The 22085-nt window shown below is 42.1% G+C and overlaps 1 protein-coding gene across 2 annotated transcripts in view; it reads left to right on the plus strand.

The window, feature by feature from the left end:
* The first annotated feature begins 7617 nt into the window (after positions 1 to 7617).
* The window catches only part of ADAMTS9 (ADAM metallopeptidase with thrombospondin type 1 motif 9), a 187263-nt gene continuing 172795 nt past the window's right edge, over positions 7618 to 22085 (plus strand). The window contains exons 1-2 of one of the 2 annotated variants that reach the window (XM_069966925.1): positions 7618 to 8045; positions 8182 to 8555. In XM_069966925.1, coding sequence (XP_069823026.1) covers positions 7928 to 8045; positions 8182 to 8555 — 492 coding nt within the window. In that variant the 5' untranslated portion in view covers positions 7618 to 7927. The remainder of the gene's footprint in view (positions 8046 to 8181; positions 8556 to 22085) is intronic. The other variant, XR_011362637.1, reaches the window with a different exon arrangement.

Below are 22085 nucleotides of genomic sequence, written 5' to 3' on the forward strand. Positions count from 1 at the left end.
CCGTGCGAGATCAGGAATGTGATTAATTAATAGTTTGGGCGATTACGCACGCGGCGATAGCAAACATGTTTATTTATTTATTTTTATTTATAACATGGAAAAAGGGGGGTGATTCTGACTTTTATTAGGGGAGGGGGCTTTTTATTGATAATAACACTTTTTTTTTTCTTTTACCCTTATACTAGAAGCCCCCCTGGGGGACTTCTAGTATAAGCACTCTGTTCTCTCATTGAGATCTGTGCTGCATAGATATGCAGCATAGATCGATGAGATAGTCACATTGATTGCTTCCGGCTGCTACACGCCGGAAGCAATCAAGTGCCGAGTCGGGATCAGCGCCATTATGGCGCTGACCCCGGACAGGGTAAGAGGCGTGGATCACTCCCGGAGGAGCGATCCACCCCACTAGACCCCAGGGAACGGCTGCATCAAGTAATCGGATGCAGCTGTCAACAGCTGCATCCAGTTACTTTATTAGCGGGCACGGCGATCGGTCCGTGCCCGCTAATAGCTGTGGTCCCGGGCTACGAGCGGTACCTGGGACTGCAGCAGTTCAGAGCGCGGCTGCCGTGTGACCCCGCTCTGAACACATGGAGGCGGCCCTGGACGTACGGGTACGTCCAGGGTCGCCTAGGGGTTAAAAGGGAACCTGTTACATTGAAAATACAGTCCAATCTGCCTGCAGCATGTTATGGAGCCGGAGGAGGCAAGCAAATTGATACATAGACTAAGGGTAGCTTCACCCGTACCATATGGCAGTGAATTTCACGCTGCAAGTTTGCGAAATCAGCTCCTGGTAGTGTGAAGGTTCATTCCACTACGAATATGTAACCCAGCCCCTTAGACAACCCCCCTCTCCCCCATCCCCGTTACTTGCAGCCTGCAGCCCGCGGCCCGGAGCATACATTACCTGCTTGGAGCTGCGGCTGTGTGTGAGGCTCCTGGCTCCCATCGGTCCCCATCGGCCAATCGGTGCTACCGTGCTACCAGTGCTACCGGGGTATAAACAGAAAACAAGTCACGCAAAAATCCCCCACATCCGAAACAAAGTAGAATAGAAACCCCGGGGTGGGGGACAGGGTGTTACTGCAATACACCTAGAGAAGGGTTCTAGTACCCAATCAGCAAACATATGAAGGACAACTGAACCTCTAATAAATCAATACATAATCTTTATTAATAAGACAAACGAATAAATAAATGAAATAGTGATGAAGGAAAAACAATGAATCACGACTGGAAAAGATGTTAAAACCAATAGCAACGAACATACACACGGGGGGTAGTAGTACAGGTGGACACTAAGCAAAACATAAGTAAAGGTTTGAAAACATACCAAAGAATCTCCTGAAAGCAATACAATAACACTCAAAGCTAAATGGTGAACGGGGTATATTACCAAAGTGGTAGGTAAAAGAAGTGTCCACCTGCTGCCCCCAACCCCAACATACGTTTCGGCGACTTGCCTTTTTCAAAGGGATCAACAGTGCTACCGGGGGCTGCGGGCGGCGGGGTGCTAAAGGGGCCGGGTCACATACTGGCAGCGGAATGAAAATTCCGCTGCAGGTATGTGACCCATTCAACACTACCAGGATCCGCAGCAAACTCACAGCGTGAAATCCGCTGCGGATCCAGTACAAGTGAAGCTACCCTTAAAAGACTCAATATGACTTGTCATTTATTTGTGTAAATCTCTGCTCAGTCTCAAGGTTACACTGTGCTTGATAGCTCCCTCTATGTGCATACAGAGAGGTGTCAATCACTGAGTAGGACCACCCACGGGACCACCCACATGGCTAATAGGCTCAGTATAATAAGAGATTTCAATGAATAAAATTATACACTTGCACATATGTATTAGGGAAATGTATTACGAAATACCGTGTGACAGTGAAGGGAATGGTGAATGACAACTTTTGTCACTATATAGTGAGACAGCTTGTTGGGGATGCAGTAAATGTTAGACAGGGCTATAGTAGTTGTTGGCACACAGTCGTCAGTCTAGAGCAGTGACAATACACACCAGTAGTAATATCTATAAAAGCAAAACCATTGAACTGTGCAAAGTTACATTGAGTTGCTGCATCCAGAGATGCAGTGAATCCCAGACACCGAGTATCTCAATTTATTCTTAAAAATATGGAATCCCCTGACAGCTGCTGCCCCCCCCCCCCCCCCACCCCCAGCATGGTGTAAACACCCGACCCTTTTATCATGGTGGTAATATCCAGACTGACTAAACGCCATTTAAAGGGAAGCTTCACTATCGGAGTCACTTTGACAACTTAAATAGCGGGCTGCTTATCTTATACAAGCAGTCTGTGGGAAAATGTAGGTTTCACACTGCTGATCGTCTGTAAGTTAAAATGTCCTGCAGCTCCATCACAGGGAAAATTAAGCATTACATAGTTCTCATTGAATCAATGGACTTTCTGTGTAATACTGGTACTCAGAGACAGGAGTATAGACTGGGGGCAGAAGAGGTGAGCTCGGCATGGACCATGGGTGCCATTAGGATGGGAGCCTGGCAGTGTTTTAGCCTCTATAATATACTGTAGGGTCAGTGTGTCTGGCCCCCATGTTTCCCAGTGCTGGTGGATGTGTGGTAGTGTACACTGCTCTGCAATGTTCTGCAATGTTTTTCCTCACTGACACAGCTGCTAACAACCTCAGGCCCCTGCATGCTGCAATCCTGAGACTCCTGTCTGACTGTGAGGGCCCCTGCAAGATTGGCAGTGGTTTGGCATCATCATATTCCTGATAATGCTCCTTGACTGGGCTGTAGAAGGTGAGTGTATGCATAGGCAAAGCCAGAAGAGAATCATACATGAGCAGTATATGGAGAAGATGTGCATACATGAGCTCTGTATAGAGAAGATGTGCATACATGAGCTCTGTATATAGAGAAGATATGCATACTGTATATGAGCTCTGTATATAGAGATGTGCATACATGAGCTCTGTATAGAGAAGAGATGCATACATGAGCTGTGTATAGAGAAGAGGTGCATACATGAGCTCTGTATAGAGAAGATGTGCATACATGAGCTCTGTATATAGAGATGTGCATACATGAGCTCTGTATATAGAGAGGTGCATACATGAGCTCTGTATATAGAGAGGTGCATACATGAGCTCTGTATATAGAGATGTGCATACATGAGCTCTGTATAGAGAAGAGATGCATACATGAGCTCTGTATAGAGAAGAAAATCATACATGAGCTGTATATAGAGAAGAAGTACATACATAAACTGTGTATAGAGAAGATGTGCATTTATAAGCTCTGTAGAGAGGAGAGGATCATACATGAGTTCTGTATAGAGGAGACGATCATACATGAGTTGTAGATAGAGAAGAGGATCATACATGAGTTCTGTATAATGGAGAGGATCATACATGAGTTGTAGATAGAGGAGAGGATCATACATGAGCTGTGTATAGAGGAGAGGATCATACATGAGTTCTGTATAGAGGAGACGATCATACATGAGTTCTGTATAGAGGAGAGGATCATACATGAGTTCTGTATAGAGGAGAGGATCATACATGAGTTCTGTATAGAGGAGAGGATCATACATGAGCTGTGTATAGAGGAGAGGATCATACATGAGTTCTGTATAGAGGAAAGGATCATACATGAGCTGTGTATAGAGGAGAGGATCATACATGAGTTCTGTATAGAGGAGAGGATCATACATGAGTTCTGTATAGAGGAGAGGATCATACATGAGCTGTGTATAGAGGAGAGGATCATACATGAGTTCTGTATAGAGGAGAGGATCATACATGAGTTCTGTATAGAGGAAAGGATCATACATGAGCTGTGTATAGAGGAGAGGATCATACATGAGTTCTGTATAGAGGAGAGGATCATACATGAGTTGTAGATAGAGAAGAGGATCATACATGAGTTCTGTATAGAGGAGAGGATCATACATGAGTTCTGTATAGAGGAGAGGATCATACATGAGTTCTGTATAGAGGAGAGGATCATACATGAGCTGTGTATAGAGGAGAGGATCATACATGAGTTCTGTATAGAGGAAAGGATCATACATGAGCTGTGTATAGAGGAGAGGATCATACATGAGTTCTGTATAGAGGAGAGGATCATACATGAGTTCTGTATAGAGGAGAGGATCATACATGAGCTGTGTATAGAGGAGAGGATCATACATGAGTTCTGTATAGAGGAGAGGATCATACATGAGTTCTGTATAGAGGAGAGGATCATACATGAGCTGTGTATAGAGGAGAGGATCATACATGAGTTGTGTATAGAGGAGAGGATCATACATGAGTTGTAGATAGAGAAGAGGATCATACATGAGTTCTGTATAGAGGAGAGGATCATACATGAGTTCTGTATAGAGGAGAGGATCATACATGAGTTCTGTATAGAGGAAAGGATCATACATGAGCTGTGTATAGAGGAGAGGACCATACATGAGCTCTTTATAGAGGAGAGGATCATACATGAGCTGTGTATAGAGGAAAGCATCATACATGAGCTGTGTATAGAGGAGAGGATCATACATGAGTTCTGTATAGAGGAAAGGATCATACATGAGCTGTGTATAGAGGAGAGGATCATACATGAGTTCTGTATAGAGGAGAGGATCATACATGAGTTCTGTATAGAGGAGAGGATCATACATGAGTTGTAGATAGAGAAGAGGATCATACATGAGTTCTGTATAGAGGAAAGGATCATACATGAGTTCTGTATAGAGGAGAGGATCATACATGAGCTGTGTATAGAGGAGAGGATCATACATGAGTTCTGTATAGAGGAGAGGATCATACATGAGCTGTGTATAGAGGAGAGGATCATACATGAGTTCTGTATAGAGGAGAGGATCATACATGAGCTGTGTATAGAGGAGAGGATCATACATGAGTTCTGTATAGAGGAGAGGATCATACTTGAGTTCTGTATAGAGGAAAGGATCATACATGAGCTGTGTATAGAGGAGAGGATCATACATGAGTTCTGTATAGAGGAGAGGATCATACATGAGTTCTGTATAGAGGAGAGGATCATACATGAGTTGTAGATAGAGAAGAGGATCATACATGAGTTCTGTATAGAGGAGAGGATCATACATGAGTTCTGTATAGAGGAGAGGATCATACATGAGTTCTGTATACAGGAGAGGATCATACATGAGTTGTAGATAGAGAAGAGGATCATACATGAGCTGTGTATAGAGGAGAGGATCATACATGAGTTCTGTATAGAGGAGAGGATCATACATGAGTTGTAGATAGAGAAGAGGATCATACATGAGTTCTGTATAGAGGAGAGGATCATACATGAGCTGTGTATAGAGGAGAGGATCATACATGAGTTCTGTATAGAGAAGAGGATCATACATGAGCTGTGTATAGAGGAGAGGATCATACATGAGTTCTGTATAGAGGAGAGGATCATACATGAGTTGTAGATAGAGAAGAGGATCATACATGAGCTGTGTATAGAGGAGAGGATCATACATGAGTTCTGTATAGAGGAGAGGATCATACATGAGTTCTGTATAGAGGAAAGGATCATACATGAGTTGTAGATAGAGAAGAGGATCATACATGAGTTCTGTATAGAGGAGAGGATCATACATGAGCTGTGTTTAGAGGAAAGGACCATACATGAGCTGTGTATAGAGGAGAGGACCATACATGAGCTCTTTATAGAGGAGAGGATCATACATGAGCTGTGTATAGAGGAAAGGATCATACATGAGCTGTGTATAGAGGAAAGGATCATACATGAGCTGTGTATAGAGGAGAGGATCATACATGAGTTCTGTATAGAGGAAAGGATCATACATGAGCTGTGTATAGAGGAGAGGACCATACATGAGCTCTTTATAGAGTAGAGGTTCGTACCTGACCTGTATATACAGAAGAAGTTCATACATGAGCTGTATATAGACAAGAGGTGCATACATAAGCTGTGTATAGAGGTTTATACATTATCTGTGTACTGTAATATTAAATCGGTTATATATAAAGAGATGCAATGCAAGCTGTGTGGTATAGTTTCCCAGGCAAATTCTGACATCCAGTAAATAGTGGGTCCCATATTCAGACCAGCACAATACACAAAACTCTCTGAGCTCCCAATAGTTTTTTCAGGAACTGTGTCACCCAGCATGCCTTGCATCTCTCTACAAACTCAATGTCAGACTATTCAGGCAAGTATGACTGGACAATCCCCTTGAGATTCTATTGGGGGCCACCAAACACTTCCATACCTGCACCTGCAAATTCTGTGTTATTTTTATGTCTTTGTCTTTGACACATTTATCAACCATTTGTGCTATTTTCTGCAATTGTTTGCCACACTCTGAGAAAAAAAATATATATATTACATGTAGACGCATATCAAGAGTTTTAATCACTCAGGGTCTAAATGTTGGTACCCGAACCAATAACTAGAATAAGCCGTGAGAAATTCACATTGTGTGTGATCTCTCCCAGGTAACATGACCGAAATGGAAATCTATAGGGCTGTCTCAGGCACTCGCTCAGAGAGCAGAGAAAGAAGCATTCTGCTATGTGCTTCTCTCCTCACTCGTTTTAGCAAACGGTGAGGGTCTGAACACTCTGACCCTGCTGATCAAAACTTTGAACATGTCAAAAAGGGGGACATATCTTTAAGCATATGCTTGTTTTGCGAATAATAGGGATGGGGAGGGGGCATAATGGGGGTTGCGGCAGCACGCAGAGGCAAACCTTGGCGCTGCGAGACATTTTTGAACTCAGCATAAAAAATTATGGACTTAATAAATGTCCCCCATTGTATTACAGTATTTTGTTCAGCCAGAGTCAAAATGAACAAATATGTCAACATATGCAGTAAAAAACAAACCTAGTACAAATGTTCTAGATGAAAACTCTGGTGCGACTCAGACACACGTGAAAGAAGGTAATAGATAGTGAAGAGATTGCAGACTAGTAAGTCCCAGAACTATGCTTATATACCAATGGGAAAAAACTGTAAAAGCTAGAAACTCAAAGAGTGGATATTCAAGTATTGGGATAGTATTAACTAACAATGTTTGGCCAAAGCACACAAGAGCATCAGAGCACTATACTGTAAATCCCAGGACACCTACAGTCCAGAATTGTGCAACTCCATTCAATAGATGGCATACCAACCACATGGCAAATAAGCGCACACATTTATCATACATTGTGCAGTAATATCATCAATTTTGTGCAGGTAAAATTGGGATAAAATAGGGAATCCAAGCTCTGGAAAAGGGTGATTTTTTTTTATACAACACTGCATTATATTATTGCTCCTAAAGCCATTCAAAGTGATGCCAAAGCTATGTGCATAAAGTTTTATACTGTTCTCACTAGTTATTTTAGGAAGAGGTATTTATCCAAAGCTAAATATGACATTTGCCAGACCTCCAAATCTGTTCTTTGCCCCCTTGATCAGTCATGCATTAGATGGAATGAAAGACATTCTACACTATCCCACTCCACTTTACTACAAGAGAGGAGTTGCCTGCCCTGGCAGTGAGCTGGGTGCTTTGGAGCCCACAGCTGTATAGTAGAGTAGCTGGATGTCACTGCTGATAGATTTGATATTTGCATGTCCCAGCCCACTAGCTCTCAGGCCTTCCCCCACCATCTCTGCTGTATTCTCAGCAATCCAGCATTCACTCAAAGTAGTAGGAGACACAAAATCTTCCAAGCCTGCTCTCCCCTGTGCACTCACTATGCTGGATTGCCTGGTGGTCCTGCTACATGAAGGAGGATTTCTGAGGACTTGGCCCTCTATGGTGGAGAGCAGTGCACGCTCCAGGGACACCTACACAGTCTAGGAGCTACAATTGAAGAATTTTGGGATTTTTTTTTTTTTTTGTGAAGAGCAGGAGGGAGCCTCAGCAAAAATCTGCTGTTGCTTCCTATGACAAACATGCATCTTGCCTTTTGGCTACTGGGATTACTTATATTACTACAAGACATCTTGAATGTAACACCAGCAGCAGCAGCAGCAGCAGGACCTAAACTTCACCCAAGGCAAGGTAACTACTACTGTATGAGTGCAATGTGCATGAATGGGAAAGCTAGGACTGTGCAGATTGGCAATGTTCTGCACATTGTATTCTTTTACTGTATTCTCCTTACTATAACAGTCTTGTGTGTTGACTTTTGTTGCAGCTAAGCTCCTCCAGAGTCTGGGGGACTATGAGATAGTGACTCCTACAAGAGTGAATGAGTTTGGAGAAGTTTATCCCAACAGTATGCACTTCAAAAGGAAAAAGAGAAATGTCAACCCCTCTGCAGACTCTGACCCCTGGGCCAATTCTACTACACATTATAGACTGGCAGCTTTTGGACAGAAGTTCTTATTTAACCTTAGTGCCAACTCTGGATTTATTGCACCAGTGTTAACTGTGAGCCTCTATGGGAAACCTGAGAGGAACATGAGTGATTATTACAATCATGACAGCGACTTTGGGCATTGCTTCTACACTGGACATGTGAATACAAGGACAGAGCATATTGCAGTCATCAGCCTGTGCTCAGGAATGGTGAGTCCCCTCTAAGTGAACTATTATACTCTATAGGATGTATGGGAACCACTAGATGTAGCAGAGCTGAGTAAGTCAACAGTCTTGTATAAAGGAAAGTTAGTGACAAGTTGAGAACTGCTACATTATGCAGTTAGATTTATTGCTATTTTTATTTATTTATTTTTATTTCTCTATATAGAATATTTACTTTTTATTGATATTTATTGTGCACAATAATTCTTTAGTGAGTAAGGCACAAGTGGCATCAGGGGGGGGGGGGGGGTATGCATACAGTCAGGATATCATTCAGCTTAGGAGGTGGTAGAAGGGGGATTCTTCCCTTACTGGTGTCACTGGGGGCATGCACATTCACACAGTGCTGGCCAAGGGACTGGTGCCCTCACAGGGAGAACAGGAGTGGTGACGTCATGCTGATAGGAGCGGAAACAGGGGGCAGGACACATAGTAGGTGGGGGGGGGGGAGGTGCTGAGCGAGGGGGGTCCCAGTGTCTGCTGCATAGAACACATCAGAGTGTGCAGACTTCTGGGCACTGGGCACTTTTAAGGTGGAGCTGCTGTGCCCTGTGAATACTAATGATTTGCAAAGCTGACTCAAAGTGTGTAGAACTCTTAAAAGTTTCCAGAGTTACTTATTTGTTGCAATGTATCTGTTGAGAGAAGGTTCTGTTATGCAATATTATAGGGATGTAATACTACAAGTATTTACACCATAGAGAAATGTTACTGTGTTAAATGCAACATGTGATGATTCCGCTGATCAGGGTTACCGGATCTGCTAGGAAATGACTTTAGTGATATTGTTAGGACGGGATATGATGAAGTGAAGCCCTAGGAACATTTATCAGACATGTTTTGCAATTGTAAACAAATAAGAAAGATAAGCGGATGAAATCTGGTGAGTCGTATAGGATAACTCAGTATATCCATGGTTAACTGACGTCTATGTTAATTCTAGGGGTAAAAATACCAGACTGACAAACTTAACCTTTAAAACATATCAGTTAATGAGTCGTCCATCCTAAGTAGGAATACTTACCAGCAGATGTTGCGTAAAGTCCAGGAATTCCTTAAAATACAAAACACACTGTGAATCTCCATCATCTTGTAGGGAAACAGAACAGGAGAAGATCAATAAGATCCTTAAAAAATTAACTTTTCCTGCAAATTCCAAAAGCAGAGTCCAGAGAGCCAGTCCAGCGCTACACTGCTCCCCAGTCTGGCTCTAGACTGGGCTGTTGTTGTCATTTGTTTGGTAGGTGGAGTCTGTCTTACTGGAGTTTCAGTTAAGGGAGCCGCAAATATTTTTTTAGATAGTGAGATTAAAAAGCATGTTGAAATCGATTTTTATTTTTAAAGTATCGTTTTCATAGAAGAGACACATATGATAATAAGTGTTGTGAAGTCCAGAAAGGATTAGCATTTTAAGGAAATCATGTTATTTTAACAATACCACCTTAAGTAGTTAGCCTTGTAATAAACTATGTGGGCTGTCTGCTAGAAAGAATTAAACTTTTCTTTAAAAATTCCTTGGTGAAGGAATGTGTTAGGAAGATGATGATGATGATGATGATGATGAGTAGTATTAAGAATCATGTTTCTACAAACCTCTCCTTCTGCACTGTCTACCCTTCCCCTTTGCTAGCTGTATTGATATGCATTGCCCTTAATGAGATTTTTTTACTGATTAGCACCAGATACTAAGGGTCCATTTACACAGAAAGATTATCTGACAGATTATCTGCCACAGTTTTGAAGCCAAAACCAGGAACAGACTATAAACAGAGATCAGGTCATAAAGGAAAGCCTGAGATTTCTCCTCTTTTCAAATCCATTCCTGGCTTTGGCTTCAAATCTTTGGCAGATAATCTGTCAGATAATCTTTCCGTGTAAATGGACCCTTCGACATGCTCTTTTTGTTAATGAGTTTTTATGTTCTTATTGTCATTTATTTTATTTAATTTTTAGTACATTATAGTATGGTGGCAGCCATATTGCCTGAGCTGTTTTAACACCATTTAGAGACATGCTTTACAGCAAGCCCCATGAACATAAACTCAACAGACTGTCCCAGACCCTATACATTTGTAAGAGAGCATTTTCTAGGCATGCTCTGTGACCTGTGCACAGGTCATTCTACAAGAAGGGGGAGGCTGAGCTCTGAACATCAACTATTGTGAATAATGTCTTAATTATATACTGCTGTCACCTGTCACTGTAATCCTGTATGTGATGATAAGGAGGGCACTGCTGGAAAGTGATCTGTACAGAATAGGAAGTCTCAGCTGAATATAAGGTCTAATGGCCAGAATGAAAACTGCAAGTCATGTAGTCAATCAGTAGTGGCTTCTCTTACCCCACTAGCCCTGATTGATAGATTTGTCCCTATTTTGCCATCAGTCAAGGCTGGCAAGATAGGCAGATGCCACCAAGAGAACCCTGGTGACTTGTGGCCCAAGCAGCATACAAGTGATGACAGGTTCCCTTTAAAATGAATTAGATCAAAACTCAGATTCATGACTTACAAATTCTATGTAGACTGCATCCTAGACTGTCTGAATCTAAACTTTAATCTATGACATCAGTCCTGTCTGTCAGACATTCGTACGCATGTCTCACTACATGATCCAAACAAACTTCAGAGCAATGCAGCAGTAAAATACAACAGCGGCGTCCTTTAGAAGACTCAAGATACTGCAGGACAGAAAAAGATGTAAAGAACGTCTCAAGATATGATATGGAACTGTGATCTCAGCCGACTGACAGCCTCCCTCCCCCACATGTACTTTAACCTTGACTGGCAAGTAGATTTTCAATATCACTAGGCAAATAAGTAAAGCTTGAGCTCTTCACCTAGAAACCTTGTGGATTTGAATACCATGCCATTCACCAAGAATTAGTGCAAAAGCTGGGACCAAAATCCTTACATAAACCTGTATACATGACCTCTAGTTATAAATAGAGGTGTGGACCTCCAAGGGCATCTCAAAGTTATTCTGAGTTCTCAAGCTGTAAGGATAAAGGTCTCCACATACAATCCATGTTTACTGTATGTAACACTGCAACTACTGCTCCACATGGCCAGAGACACAACCTGAATCTCTTGCATCCTCTACTTACCATCCAAAGCACCCGTAATAAGTGTATATTGGTAATTTGTATAAGTTTTGGGGGGCAATACAATACTTTAACCAAAATTTTGCCTGGACTTCTCTTTTAAGACACTCAAAGTCCTCCATAGTATTCACTGAGAATATGGATAATTTCAATATAACACAACAGATGGTCCTAGACCCTTTTAATTTGTATGAGAGCATTTTCTAGGCATGCTCTGTGACCTGTGCAGAGGTAATTCTACAGTGAGGGGGAGGCTGAGCGTTGAACATCAACTATTGTGAATATTGTCATTCATATATATATATATATATACACATATATATATATATATATATATATATATTGGTGTCACCTGTTACTGTAATCCTGTATGTGATGATTAGAAAGACACTGCTGGAAAGTGCTCCATAGTATTCACTTAGAATTGGATCATTCCATTGTGGTGAGGGGGGGGGGGGGGGGGTTAAAGTGCTAGTGTCATGTCTGAAAACATGCAGACATCTCCAAATTTTGATCGGTTGGGCTGTTAGTGCCAAGACCCCAATGGACCAGTAGATATAGTCAGGAGAAGCACATGGCCCCTTGCACAGGCTCCATTAAAAGTAAGTTCCGAACCAGGTAGTAAAGCACACTGCCATATCTTTCTCTCAGTGACAACTAGAGATCTGTAGAGTGTCAATACTGAAAGCCCAAATTAATCAAGTGGCAGGTCAAAAGGTTTTAAAAATTATAGTAAAGCTTTAAAGCGGCACTATCAGCAGGTTCTTCCTACAGAACCTGCTGATATGCCGCAGTAGCAGAGGACCTCAGTAGCGGATTGCTGATAGTTATGTTTCTCAGCTCACACCCACTGTTTATTAAATCGGTAATTGCTCTTATGCAAATTACTTGCTTAAGAGCATTTGGGGCGTTGCTGGCAGGCTCCGAGCACCACCGAGCCCATCTCCTTCCCTCACGACCACTATGCATATTCATATATGCATAGTGGGCTCTATGTACGGCTCAGGGAAGCAGGGAAGCTGTACCGACGAGACAGCTTCCCTGCGCTGGCACCGTACATAGAGCCCACTATGCATATATGAATATGCATAGTGGGCGGGAGGGAAGGAGACGGAGGTGGCGGTGCTCGGAGCCTGCCAGCAACGCCCCAAATGCTCTTAAGCAAGTAATTTAATAAACAGTGCGTGGGAGCTGAGAAACGTAATTATCACCAATCTGCTACTGAGGTCCTCTGCTACTGCGGCATATCAGCAGGTTCCCTAGAAAGAACCTGCTGATAGTGCCGCTTTAAGGTGTTCATACAAAGTAGATGAACGTTGTCTAAACCTGCTGATTTGGCTGATCTCATGTGCTATAAGCTCCTCTGGTTGCTGGAAATAATACTATAACCAATTGCAGTATCGGGCAGATTTTTTTGTTCATAAATGGATCCATGATAAAGATCAGGGCCCATCAAGAATGAAAGAAATAATAGCAGCTGCTGTATGTCCTGCAGGAAGTGGTGTATTCTTTCCAGTCTGATACAATGCTCTCTGCTGCCACCTCTGTCCATGAGCAGTAGCAAATCCCCATAGAAAACCCCTCCTGCTCTGAATAGTTCATGTCACAGACAGACTTGACAGCAAAGAACACTGTGTCAGGCTGGAAATAATATACCACTTTCTGTAGGACATACAGCAGCTGATAAACACTGGAAGGCTTTAGATTTTTAAATAGAAGTGATTTACAAAACTATAAAACTTCTTCACACCAGATGATTTAAAAAATATATTTTTTTCGCTAGAGTACCCCTTTAATTAAGTCAATTCATTTAACTGATCATGACTGAGTCAGATTGCACTGGAGTATAAGACCATCAGCCTCTCTTGTGTTCCTTATTATAGTAGCCAAAGATCCTCTTACATGCCACCATTCTCGGGCGTGCAAGGCCACAATCATGCGCCAATCAGGGAGATTGATGCTTGCTTATAGTGCCTTCGCAAGACACGACCAAACAATTGTGTATTGTTTGTGCGGCCATTCAAATACATTGTTATCGACCACACACCACCTGTTAATATAGAGAAATGTGCCGACAAAAAAAACATTTTTACAGCCGCTGTTGTCTGATCTCTGGCTCCTTTACACGGCTGATTATCAGCTACGTGAGTGTTCCACCTGTGGCCTATAATAGTTTGCAAACAGTTAAAAACAAATCCAGAACTAGTTCAGAACTAAATGCTTATTCTTTACTGTGTCATGTTAAAGGAGAACTCTGGTGAAATGTAAAAATCCATGGCGGACAGGGGGGATGGAAACATAATACAGAAGGTATACTTACCTGTCCCAATACCTCCGCAGTCGCATCATCAACTCTAGTTTTCTTCCGGTTCCTTTTTGATCACAACCCAGCAGAAACTACCAGCTCAGACTGCAGAGGTGTCCCACCTCAGTCACTGACTGGCTGATCAGGCATTTCTGTACCGGGTTGTAATTTTGCAGGATCGAGAGCTACAGGAGAGCAGCAGGGTCCATGAGTGATGGTGTGGGACAGGTAAGTATGGCTTCTTATAGCATTTTTCCACATACCTCACCCCCTGCCCTCTCTGGGTTTGTACATTTTCCAGGAGTTCTCCTTTAAAACCTTAGAGAGGACCATAATAATAATGTATGTAGAAAAACACAGCAACGAGTTTCAACTCCTATGGAATTCTTATGCTAAGGTTTAACATACAGCAGCAAAGCATATTCATTTTAATTAAAGTACTAGACAAATTCTGGATTTTGAAGTGCTTGAAGTGCTTAGTGCTCAATAGTTGCTAAACGCAACTACTGAGTTTCATATTGAAAATGGATTACAAGAGTAATTCTAAAAAATAACTGCCTGAGCGTTAAGAAAGAAATGTTCTGTTCCTGCTGTCTAAGAATACTCAGGATGAGTTCCCTTTAGTGGAAATAGGGAGGGAGAAATTCTTAAATGGGATTTAAGAGCCTAGCAGCCTCCTGTGGAGACCTTGTGCTCATGTAAACATTTGCACTAGGAAGTTCTCAATATTCACTCCATTGAATTTAACCCAAAGAAAGATGTTTGAAGGTTGACTCTTCTTCCTTCTTACACTACTACCTATTGACATTGCAAGAATCCAGCAATATAATCAAAAGTGTGTGAACATGGGACTTGGACAAATCTTAGTGCTGTTTTTATTGACCCTAAATTTCGCTAGTTGCGTTTAAAACTTAGAACACCAGTATTAATAAGGTGGTGTAGATGGTGAATGTAGTAGAAAGTGCATCCACTTAGGGGTACAGTTCTTGTCCCAGGACAATGACCTCATTCAAAAGGACAAAAAGTGCAACAGCAACCTACAGGTGCAAGTGCTTACCATACATACTCCCCCTGGCGTACACACAATAAAAACCTGCTCTATTGTGTGTACGCCGGAGGCAGTATGTACGGTAAGCACTTGCACCTGTAGTTTGCTGTTGCACTTTTTTTTTCTTTTTGTCTGTACTTAAGTCACATGCGGTGGGCAACCTTCAGTGTGAACAGAGGTATTGGGGCACTGCCAATTTTTGCTTTTCTCATTCAAAAGGAGGACTGGGTCCTTATATTGTACAGTCACAGGGCTGATCTGTCATGTGAAAGCAAAACGGTTTGCATCACTGCCTCCATGATGCAATGCAGTCATTGTAATGGGAGTTGCTATCTACTGGTTTCATATGGCTCACATCATGCTGTACATTCACTTACAACACTGCAATGTGGGTGCTTACTGTAGGTGTTGCGGGATAAGCTCCCCACTACATTGGTGAGTGGGTGGCATGGGATTATTCTCCTTCAGCCCCCAGCCCCAGCTGGTAAGTGCAGGCTACAGTGTCCTCTACAGTCTGAACAATGCGGTGTCAAGTGCCCCTGTATTGGCCATCATATTACATGATGGTAGCATTTTCGTTAGAAACCAACTCAGGACATGCTAAGGCATGAGTGTCCAACCTGCAGCCCTGCAAACATTGCAAAACTAATTCCCATCATGCCTGGACTTCCAAACCTTACGCTGTTTTATTGTGGGACTTGATGGTATGGTTGACCACACTGGCAGCCCATTCTACAAGGTTGCCAATTTCATGTCAGATAGGTCTGAACATAGCCTAGAACCTACCTTTTCGTTGCATTTTTTCACCCAGGTGGGTTCTGAAGCAAAATGGTCTAAACACAAACACTTGAACCCCTTCATGTCAAACCAAATCCTCCTCAAAATTCCTGCAAAATTCCTTGATGTTGTCCTCTTGTTGTGGGTCCCGTTAGCTGCTTCATAGGGTATTTGTTATAAGTATGTGTTCTTGGTTGAATGTCCGATATTGCACTCACTAAAGAATGGTTGTCTGACCTTGTATACAATACTGTGATACCAACAGAGGTCATGGTGAGCTGAGACGTGGCCTATATAAGAAAGCCGGTAAGGAGTTGGCAGATGCAGCTCCAGAGTTTATTCATTAACTGCACAAGTGATTGTTTGACTTCTAGACTATTATATTTATTCTTTTATACTAGATACAAGTTCATCAAAGTAATATGTTCTGATTAAGCATTTTATGTTGGTCATAGACATGCAGATCATTGTGTTACTACAACCAGTAATAATGCTAATATGGTCAAAATATCCAAGTTGCAACATTACATGTAAAGATTGTGCATCCCAATGGTCCTGTGAATTAAAGGGGTTGTCATATCAGGCCCTATTAAAGAGAATAATAACACTGATGGTTTGTAGATATGCTATCAAAATCATATTGGTGGGATCTGACTCCTGGCACCACTGGCACTGATTGGCTGTCACATCATCATTCTGTGTAATAGGTTTTATTAGGCAAAAATGCTTCCTTCTGTACTGACAAGGCTGTTTTCCAGCCTCCCCCCCCCCCCCACACACACACACACACACGCCCCACCTTACCCCAGCCCACTTTTGATCCGTTGCAGAGAAGCGTAGTGAAGGCGGGTTTGCTGTGTCCATTATAACCTATGGAGTTGGAGGGGCCGAGGGGGATGAGTGAGCAGGAAGAGGAGAGAACCAGCCTGTGCAATTTTCAGTATAGAAGCCAGCACAGCACCACATCCTGCAATCTTACAAAGTTCCCAGACCAGCACTGAACAGTCTGCCCTGTGAATCCAGGGTTTTTCTGTGCCCAAACAGTATCCAAAGTGCAGGGGCGGTTCTTTACTCTTCCTGCTCACTCATCCCCCTCGGCCCCTCCCCCCTCCATAGATTATAATAGCCTCAGCAAACCCGTCTTCACTTTGCTCCTCTGTAATTTAGACGACTTTGCATGATAATGATCAGATAAGAAGTGCAGAGGGGGCTGTAAAACAGCTTTTCAATACAGAAGGAAAAACTTTTTCTCGATAAATATCACAGAGTTTCTTAAAATCGCTTGTACTGTTGATTCCTTCGAAGTTGTTATAGTTATATTTTAGGGGGCCAGAAAAACCCTTAAAGCAAGGACAAAGAGCATCTCCCAACTTTCCTTATCTTGCAACATAATCAGTAATATCCATATTATTATTACAGATGGAGTTTCCATATTCCTAAGGGGAGACGATCATCTATTTTGTAGAGAAACTACAGAGTATCTATTACTCTTGTGGACTAAAGACATTACTTAAAGGACATGTATCGCCTAGAGTTGTTTTTACTGCTTAGATACTAGAACATGTTCTTTTTCTCTGATCTGTTTCTATTTTGTGATCTGTTTAATTTAATTTGTAGTACATTGTTATGGGGGCTGCCATCTTGCCACCTTGCCAGGTGTTTTAACTGCTTTTAGTGACATGCTTCACAGCAAGTTATGTCCATATGAAGGGCGCTGCTGGGAAATAGGTTAGCAATTCAGGTTAGCTTTAAGCCTAGTGGCCAGAATGAAAACTGCAAGATGTCAGGATTATTTTACAAGACAAATATTAAAATGGAGGGGATCTTGAAAAATATTTCTAACACACATGACACATTCCCTTTAAAGAGAATGAATATGACCTGCCTCAGACTATTGTGCCTATTTTACTGAGTAAAGCATATAACTGCTGTTAGAACAGCTTAGGCGAGATGGCCACCCATAATAATGTATATTTAAAAATTACGAGTTGAAAATAGGAATAGATTAGCAAAGATAACATGTATCATATTTGGCTCTCAGTAAAAAAAAAAAATCAAGGTTAATGATGGCTAAACTTCGGCCCTTCAGCTGTTGCAAAACTACAATTCCTATAACGCATGTACAATCAAAAATTATGGCTTTGGCTGCTCAGGTATGATGGGAATTGTAGTTTGACAACAGCTGGAATGCCATAGGTTTGCCATCACTGATCTAGGTGATACATAAAAGTTTAAAGTACAACTCCGGTGAAAATGTAAGCAAACAATTAACACAGCGAACTGCGCCCAGTGGGGTCCCGGGATGGCTGGATTTTAAGCGAACACACACTCACCAGTGATGCTAAGTATAGAAATTAGCTTTGGTAGTTTATATATATATATATATATATATATATATATGTGCCAGAGTTGTCCTTTAAATATTCAATTGATTTCAGTGAGAACTGTGTAATGCTCCATTTAGCCTGTAGAGGTGCTGCAGTACACTTAAACACTTGCTGCTGTGTTTACACGTCATTGCTTAGGCCCAGCAGGACCAGATTCCAGGGCTTCTCTAACACAAAGACATTATCCAAAGTGGGAAACCCCTTTAAGGCGAGTGGTATTATCAATTCCCCTTGTCTGGCACCATGACAGTACCTTACTCTAGCAATCATTCAGTATCAGTCCTGTTCTAGCTCAGCACTGTTTTGGATAGATAAAGGGAATGCGATAGGTTGTCTTCTTGCCAGTAGAAACAACACATCCAAATGAATGTGTCATAAAACGTTGAAGTGATGGCTCATTTTCTGATGATTTATTTGTAAAATCTTTTCTTGCTCTTTTTATCTGCCGATTGTCAGCATTAAAAACCGACCTCTTGGCTTTACAGACACAAATAGAATCCAAATGCACATTAAACAGCAAGGAAAAAGTTCATAAACTTTAAGGAGCGTTAGAAAGGAGAAAACTTTCTAGGATAAACACTGCCATGTAAATGGTACTTTCCCAGAAGTCTATGTTCTGTGATTATTTTCAAGAAGGTTTATCTGAATTCTTCTTAATTATATTCATTTCCTAGAGCCTTTAAGGCAAAAATTTTATCAATTGCTCTTTAAGGGGAACTATGAGCAGGTTAGATGAATCTAATCTGCCGATAGCTCCCTATTGCACACGGGGCGCTGAGGATGAAGATATGTCTCTTACCTTCATCCACGGCTCCGTTCCCGTGCAGTTTGTAGTGAAATCCTGTGTCCAGTAAGGCTGTTTGGAGAGCAGGTATGGGACTACTGCCCCCCAGTACCCATCTGCCCCTGGCCAGCCCTCCCCTCCCCTAGTGGAGTGGGCCGCCCCATTGCTTCGAACGGCCTTAACGGACACAGGATTACACTACAAACAGCACAGGAACAGCTCTGAGGGTGAAGGTAAGAGATTCCTCTAACCTGCTGATAGTTCCCTTTTAAGGCTATGTTCACACTACGTAAGTTTCCGGCCGTATCGCGTTCCGTGAATAAGCTGCCGGAGACTTACGTAGTTTGCGTACAATGGAAAGTATACGATTTACGGCGCCGTAAAAAATTAACCAGACCATTGAGGACGAAAATGCCGTAACTCACGCCCGTAGCGTTACATGCGGTCCCGTACGTAGTGGTGATTTCTACATTTTTGCAGCTTTTTGTGCCGATCCAAAAGGTTCTGTGGGGTGTCCGGGGCTAGCCGAAGATTTCCAAGTAAAAGACCGCTGTCAGATCGCTACGTAAGGCGCTCGGGAAGCGTAAGTAGACTACAGGCGTAAGTTTGCGGTCCATACGTAGCCGGCCGCAAGTAGAGTAAATCTCCGGCCGGAGTTTACCGCGTATATGTCCGGCCGCGAAAATATGCGGCCGGACATATACGCAGTGTGAACATAGCCTAAAGCAGTATGCATAGGTCAGAAATGTGCTCAAACCAGTTGGTACTCCACTTTACTCACTGCGGGGACAACAAGTTTCTCCCATGGTTCAGAGAATCTAAATTCTGTTGTCCACCCTGAGACGTGATGGAAGTAGATAGCGGAGTATTTAATTATCATGTAGAGTTTCATAGGCAATTTTGTCAAGTTTCTTAAAGGGGTATTCCTACCCAAGCTTGTTGTCCCCTATCCATATAATAAAGCTGATTCGTAGGGGTCCGACTGATGGGACCCGCATGCATCCTTAGAACTGGGACTTCACCAGTCTATTCTGTATGGGAGCTGCCTGAGATAGCAAAGTACAGAGTTCAGCTGTCTTCATGGCTCCCATAGAGAATGAATGAATCAGCAATGGGCCTGTATGCCCTGCCACTCTATTAAGAGACTCAGGTCTCACATCTTTTTCATAGAGTGAGCCAGCCATTGTAGTTTGCAGCTTGGGCAGCTCCAGCATAGCTGACAGATGTATCACTTCTTACCATGCACTCTATAATGTCACACAACTACAGAACACAGTGATGAGGGGGCAGATGCAAAAGGTCAGCTCTCTTGTCCACTGTATTACAGAAGCCAACACAGCCGCTCAGCATATTAGCAGGCAAAAGCTGGTATATTTATACACTGCATAGGTGACTGCATAGGTGGCGTGTTCCCAGCACTTTTAACTCTGTTACATGGTCCTAAATATTTAATATGAAAGAGAAAAAAAAATATATAATTTTAAATCATCTGGTGTCAGAAAGTTATACCGATTTGTCTTCCAGTCTTCTGGTATTTATCAGCTGCTGTATGCCCTGCAGGAAATGGTGTATTCTTTCCAGCCTGACACAGTGCTCTTGGCTGCCATGTCAGGAACTATGCAGAGAAGGAGAAGTTTTCTATGGGGATTTGCTGCTGCTCTGGACAATTCCTGTCACAGACGGAGGTGGCAGCAGAGAGCACAATGTCAGACTGGAAAGAATACATTGCTTCCTGCAGGACATACAGCAGCTGATAAGTACTGGAAGGCTTGAGCTTTTTAATCAGAAGTAATTTACAAATCTGTATAACTTTCTGACACCAGCTGATTTGCAAACTATTTTTTTTACTCCAGAGTAAAACTTTAACTCCAGCTATTTGTGGCAAAATCCTATTGTGATGGCTATTGGTTTTTATCTTTAGCCTTTAGTGGGGCACATAGATTTTGGAACCACTCCTAAAGTCTTTGAGGGTCCTCGACTAATCTCTAGGTCGCTAGAACAAGCATACAGTAATGTACTGTATGTAGGCAAATTAAAGATGCCAATATAAGCTGAAGGTGCCTATCATTGGGATGAAAACCAGTGGTGGGTTCAGTTGACATCAGTGTATAGGGGGAGATTTATCAAACATGGTGTAAAGTGTAACTGGCTCAGTTGCCCCTAGCAACCAATCAGATTCCACCTTTCATTTTCCAAAGAGTCTGTGAGGAATGAAAGGTGGAGTCTGATTGGTTGCTAGGGGCAACTGAGCAAGTTTCACTTTACATCATGTTTGATAAATCTACCCCAAAGTTTTTGGGGATCTTAGAGGGCGAAATAATGATGCTGTATGTCATGCAGGAAATGTTTTCTTTCCAGTCTGACACAGTGTGCTCTGCTGCCACCTCTGTCTGAGACAGGAACTGTCCAGAGCAGGAGAGGTTTTCTTTGTGGATTTGCTGCTGCTCTGGACAGCTCCTGTCTCGGACAGAGATGGCAGCAGAGAGCACTGTGTCAGACTGAAAAGAAAACATTTCCTGCAGGACAAACAGCAGCTAATAAGTATGGGGATACTTGAGATTTATAAATAGAAGTAAATTACAAATCTATTTATATCTACAAATATATGCTGGAGTACCCCTTTAAGGGCTCTTTTATACAGGCAGATTTGGGCATAAAAGGGCATTTATTACCTCCTGGAAGCTGGAGCTGCAGTACCCTGCACTGCCACAACAAATATGACAGTAATTGCAAGTATGAGCAGAGGTTAACATAAAAGAAGCTGCAGCACTTGGATCCCCACTGAATTAATATTGATAGCTAAATAATCCTTTTAAAGCCAGACTAATATATCTAGTAAGATCATTTGCAGGCTATTTTGATTTATTTTCTTCAGAGAAACTGATTTTTCATGGAAAGCATAAACTACAAGTTCCTTAAAAGCAAAAAAATACGTTGGTTTGAACAATATCCTGTTATTTTTAGCATGCTCTAATGCATCTATATAGTGCAAGGGTCAAAATAACAGGAAGATACCGCTTACCAATTTACCTCCTGGACATCATTTTAAATGATTGCCATCTGTCTTTCATATACATTATAATCTGCTTTACAGTACTAACACACGTTTCAC

Source organism: Dendropsophus ebraccatus, chromosome 4, assembly GCF_027789765.1.
Source record: "Dendropsophus ebraccatus isolate aDenEbr1 chromosome 4, aDenEbr1.pat, whole genome shotgun sequence".
Classification (NCBI taxonomy): Eukaryota; Metazoa; Chordata; class Amphibia; order Anura; family Hylidae; genus Dendropsophus; species Dendropsophus ebraccatus.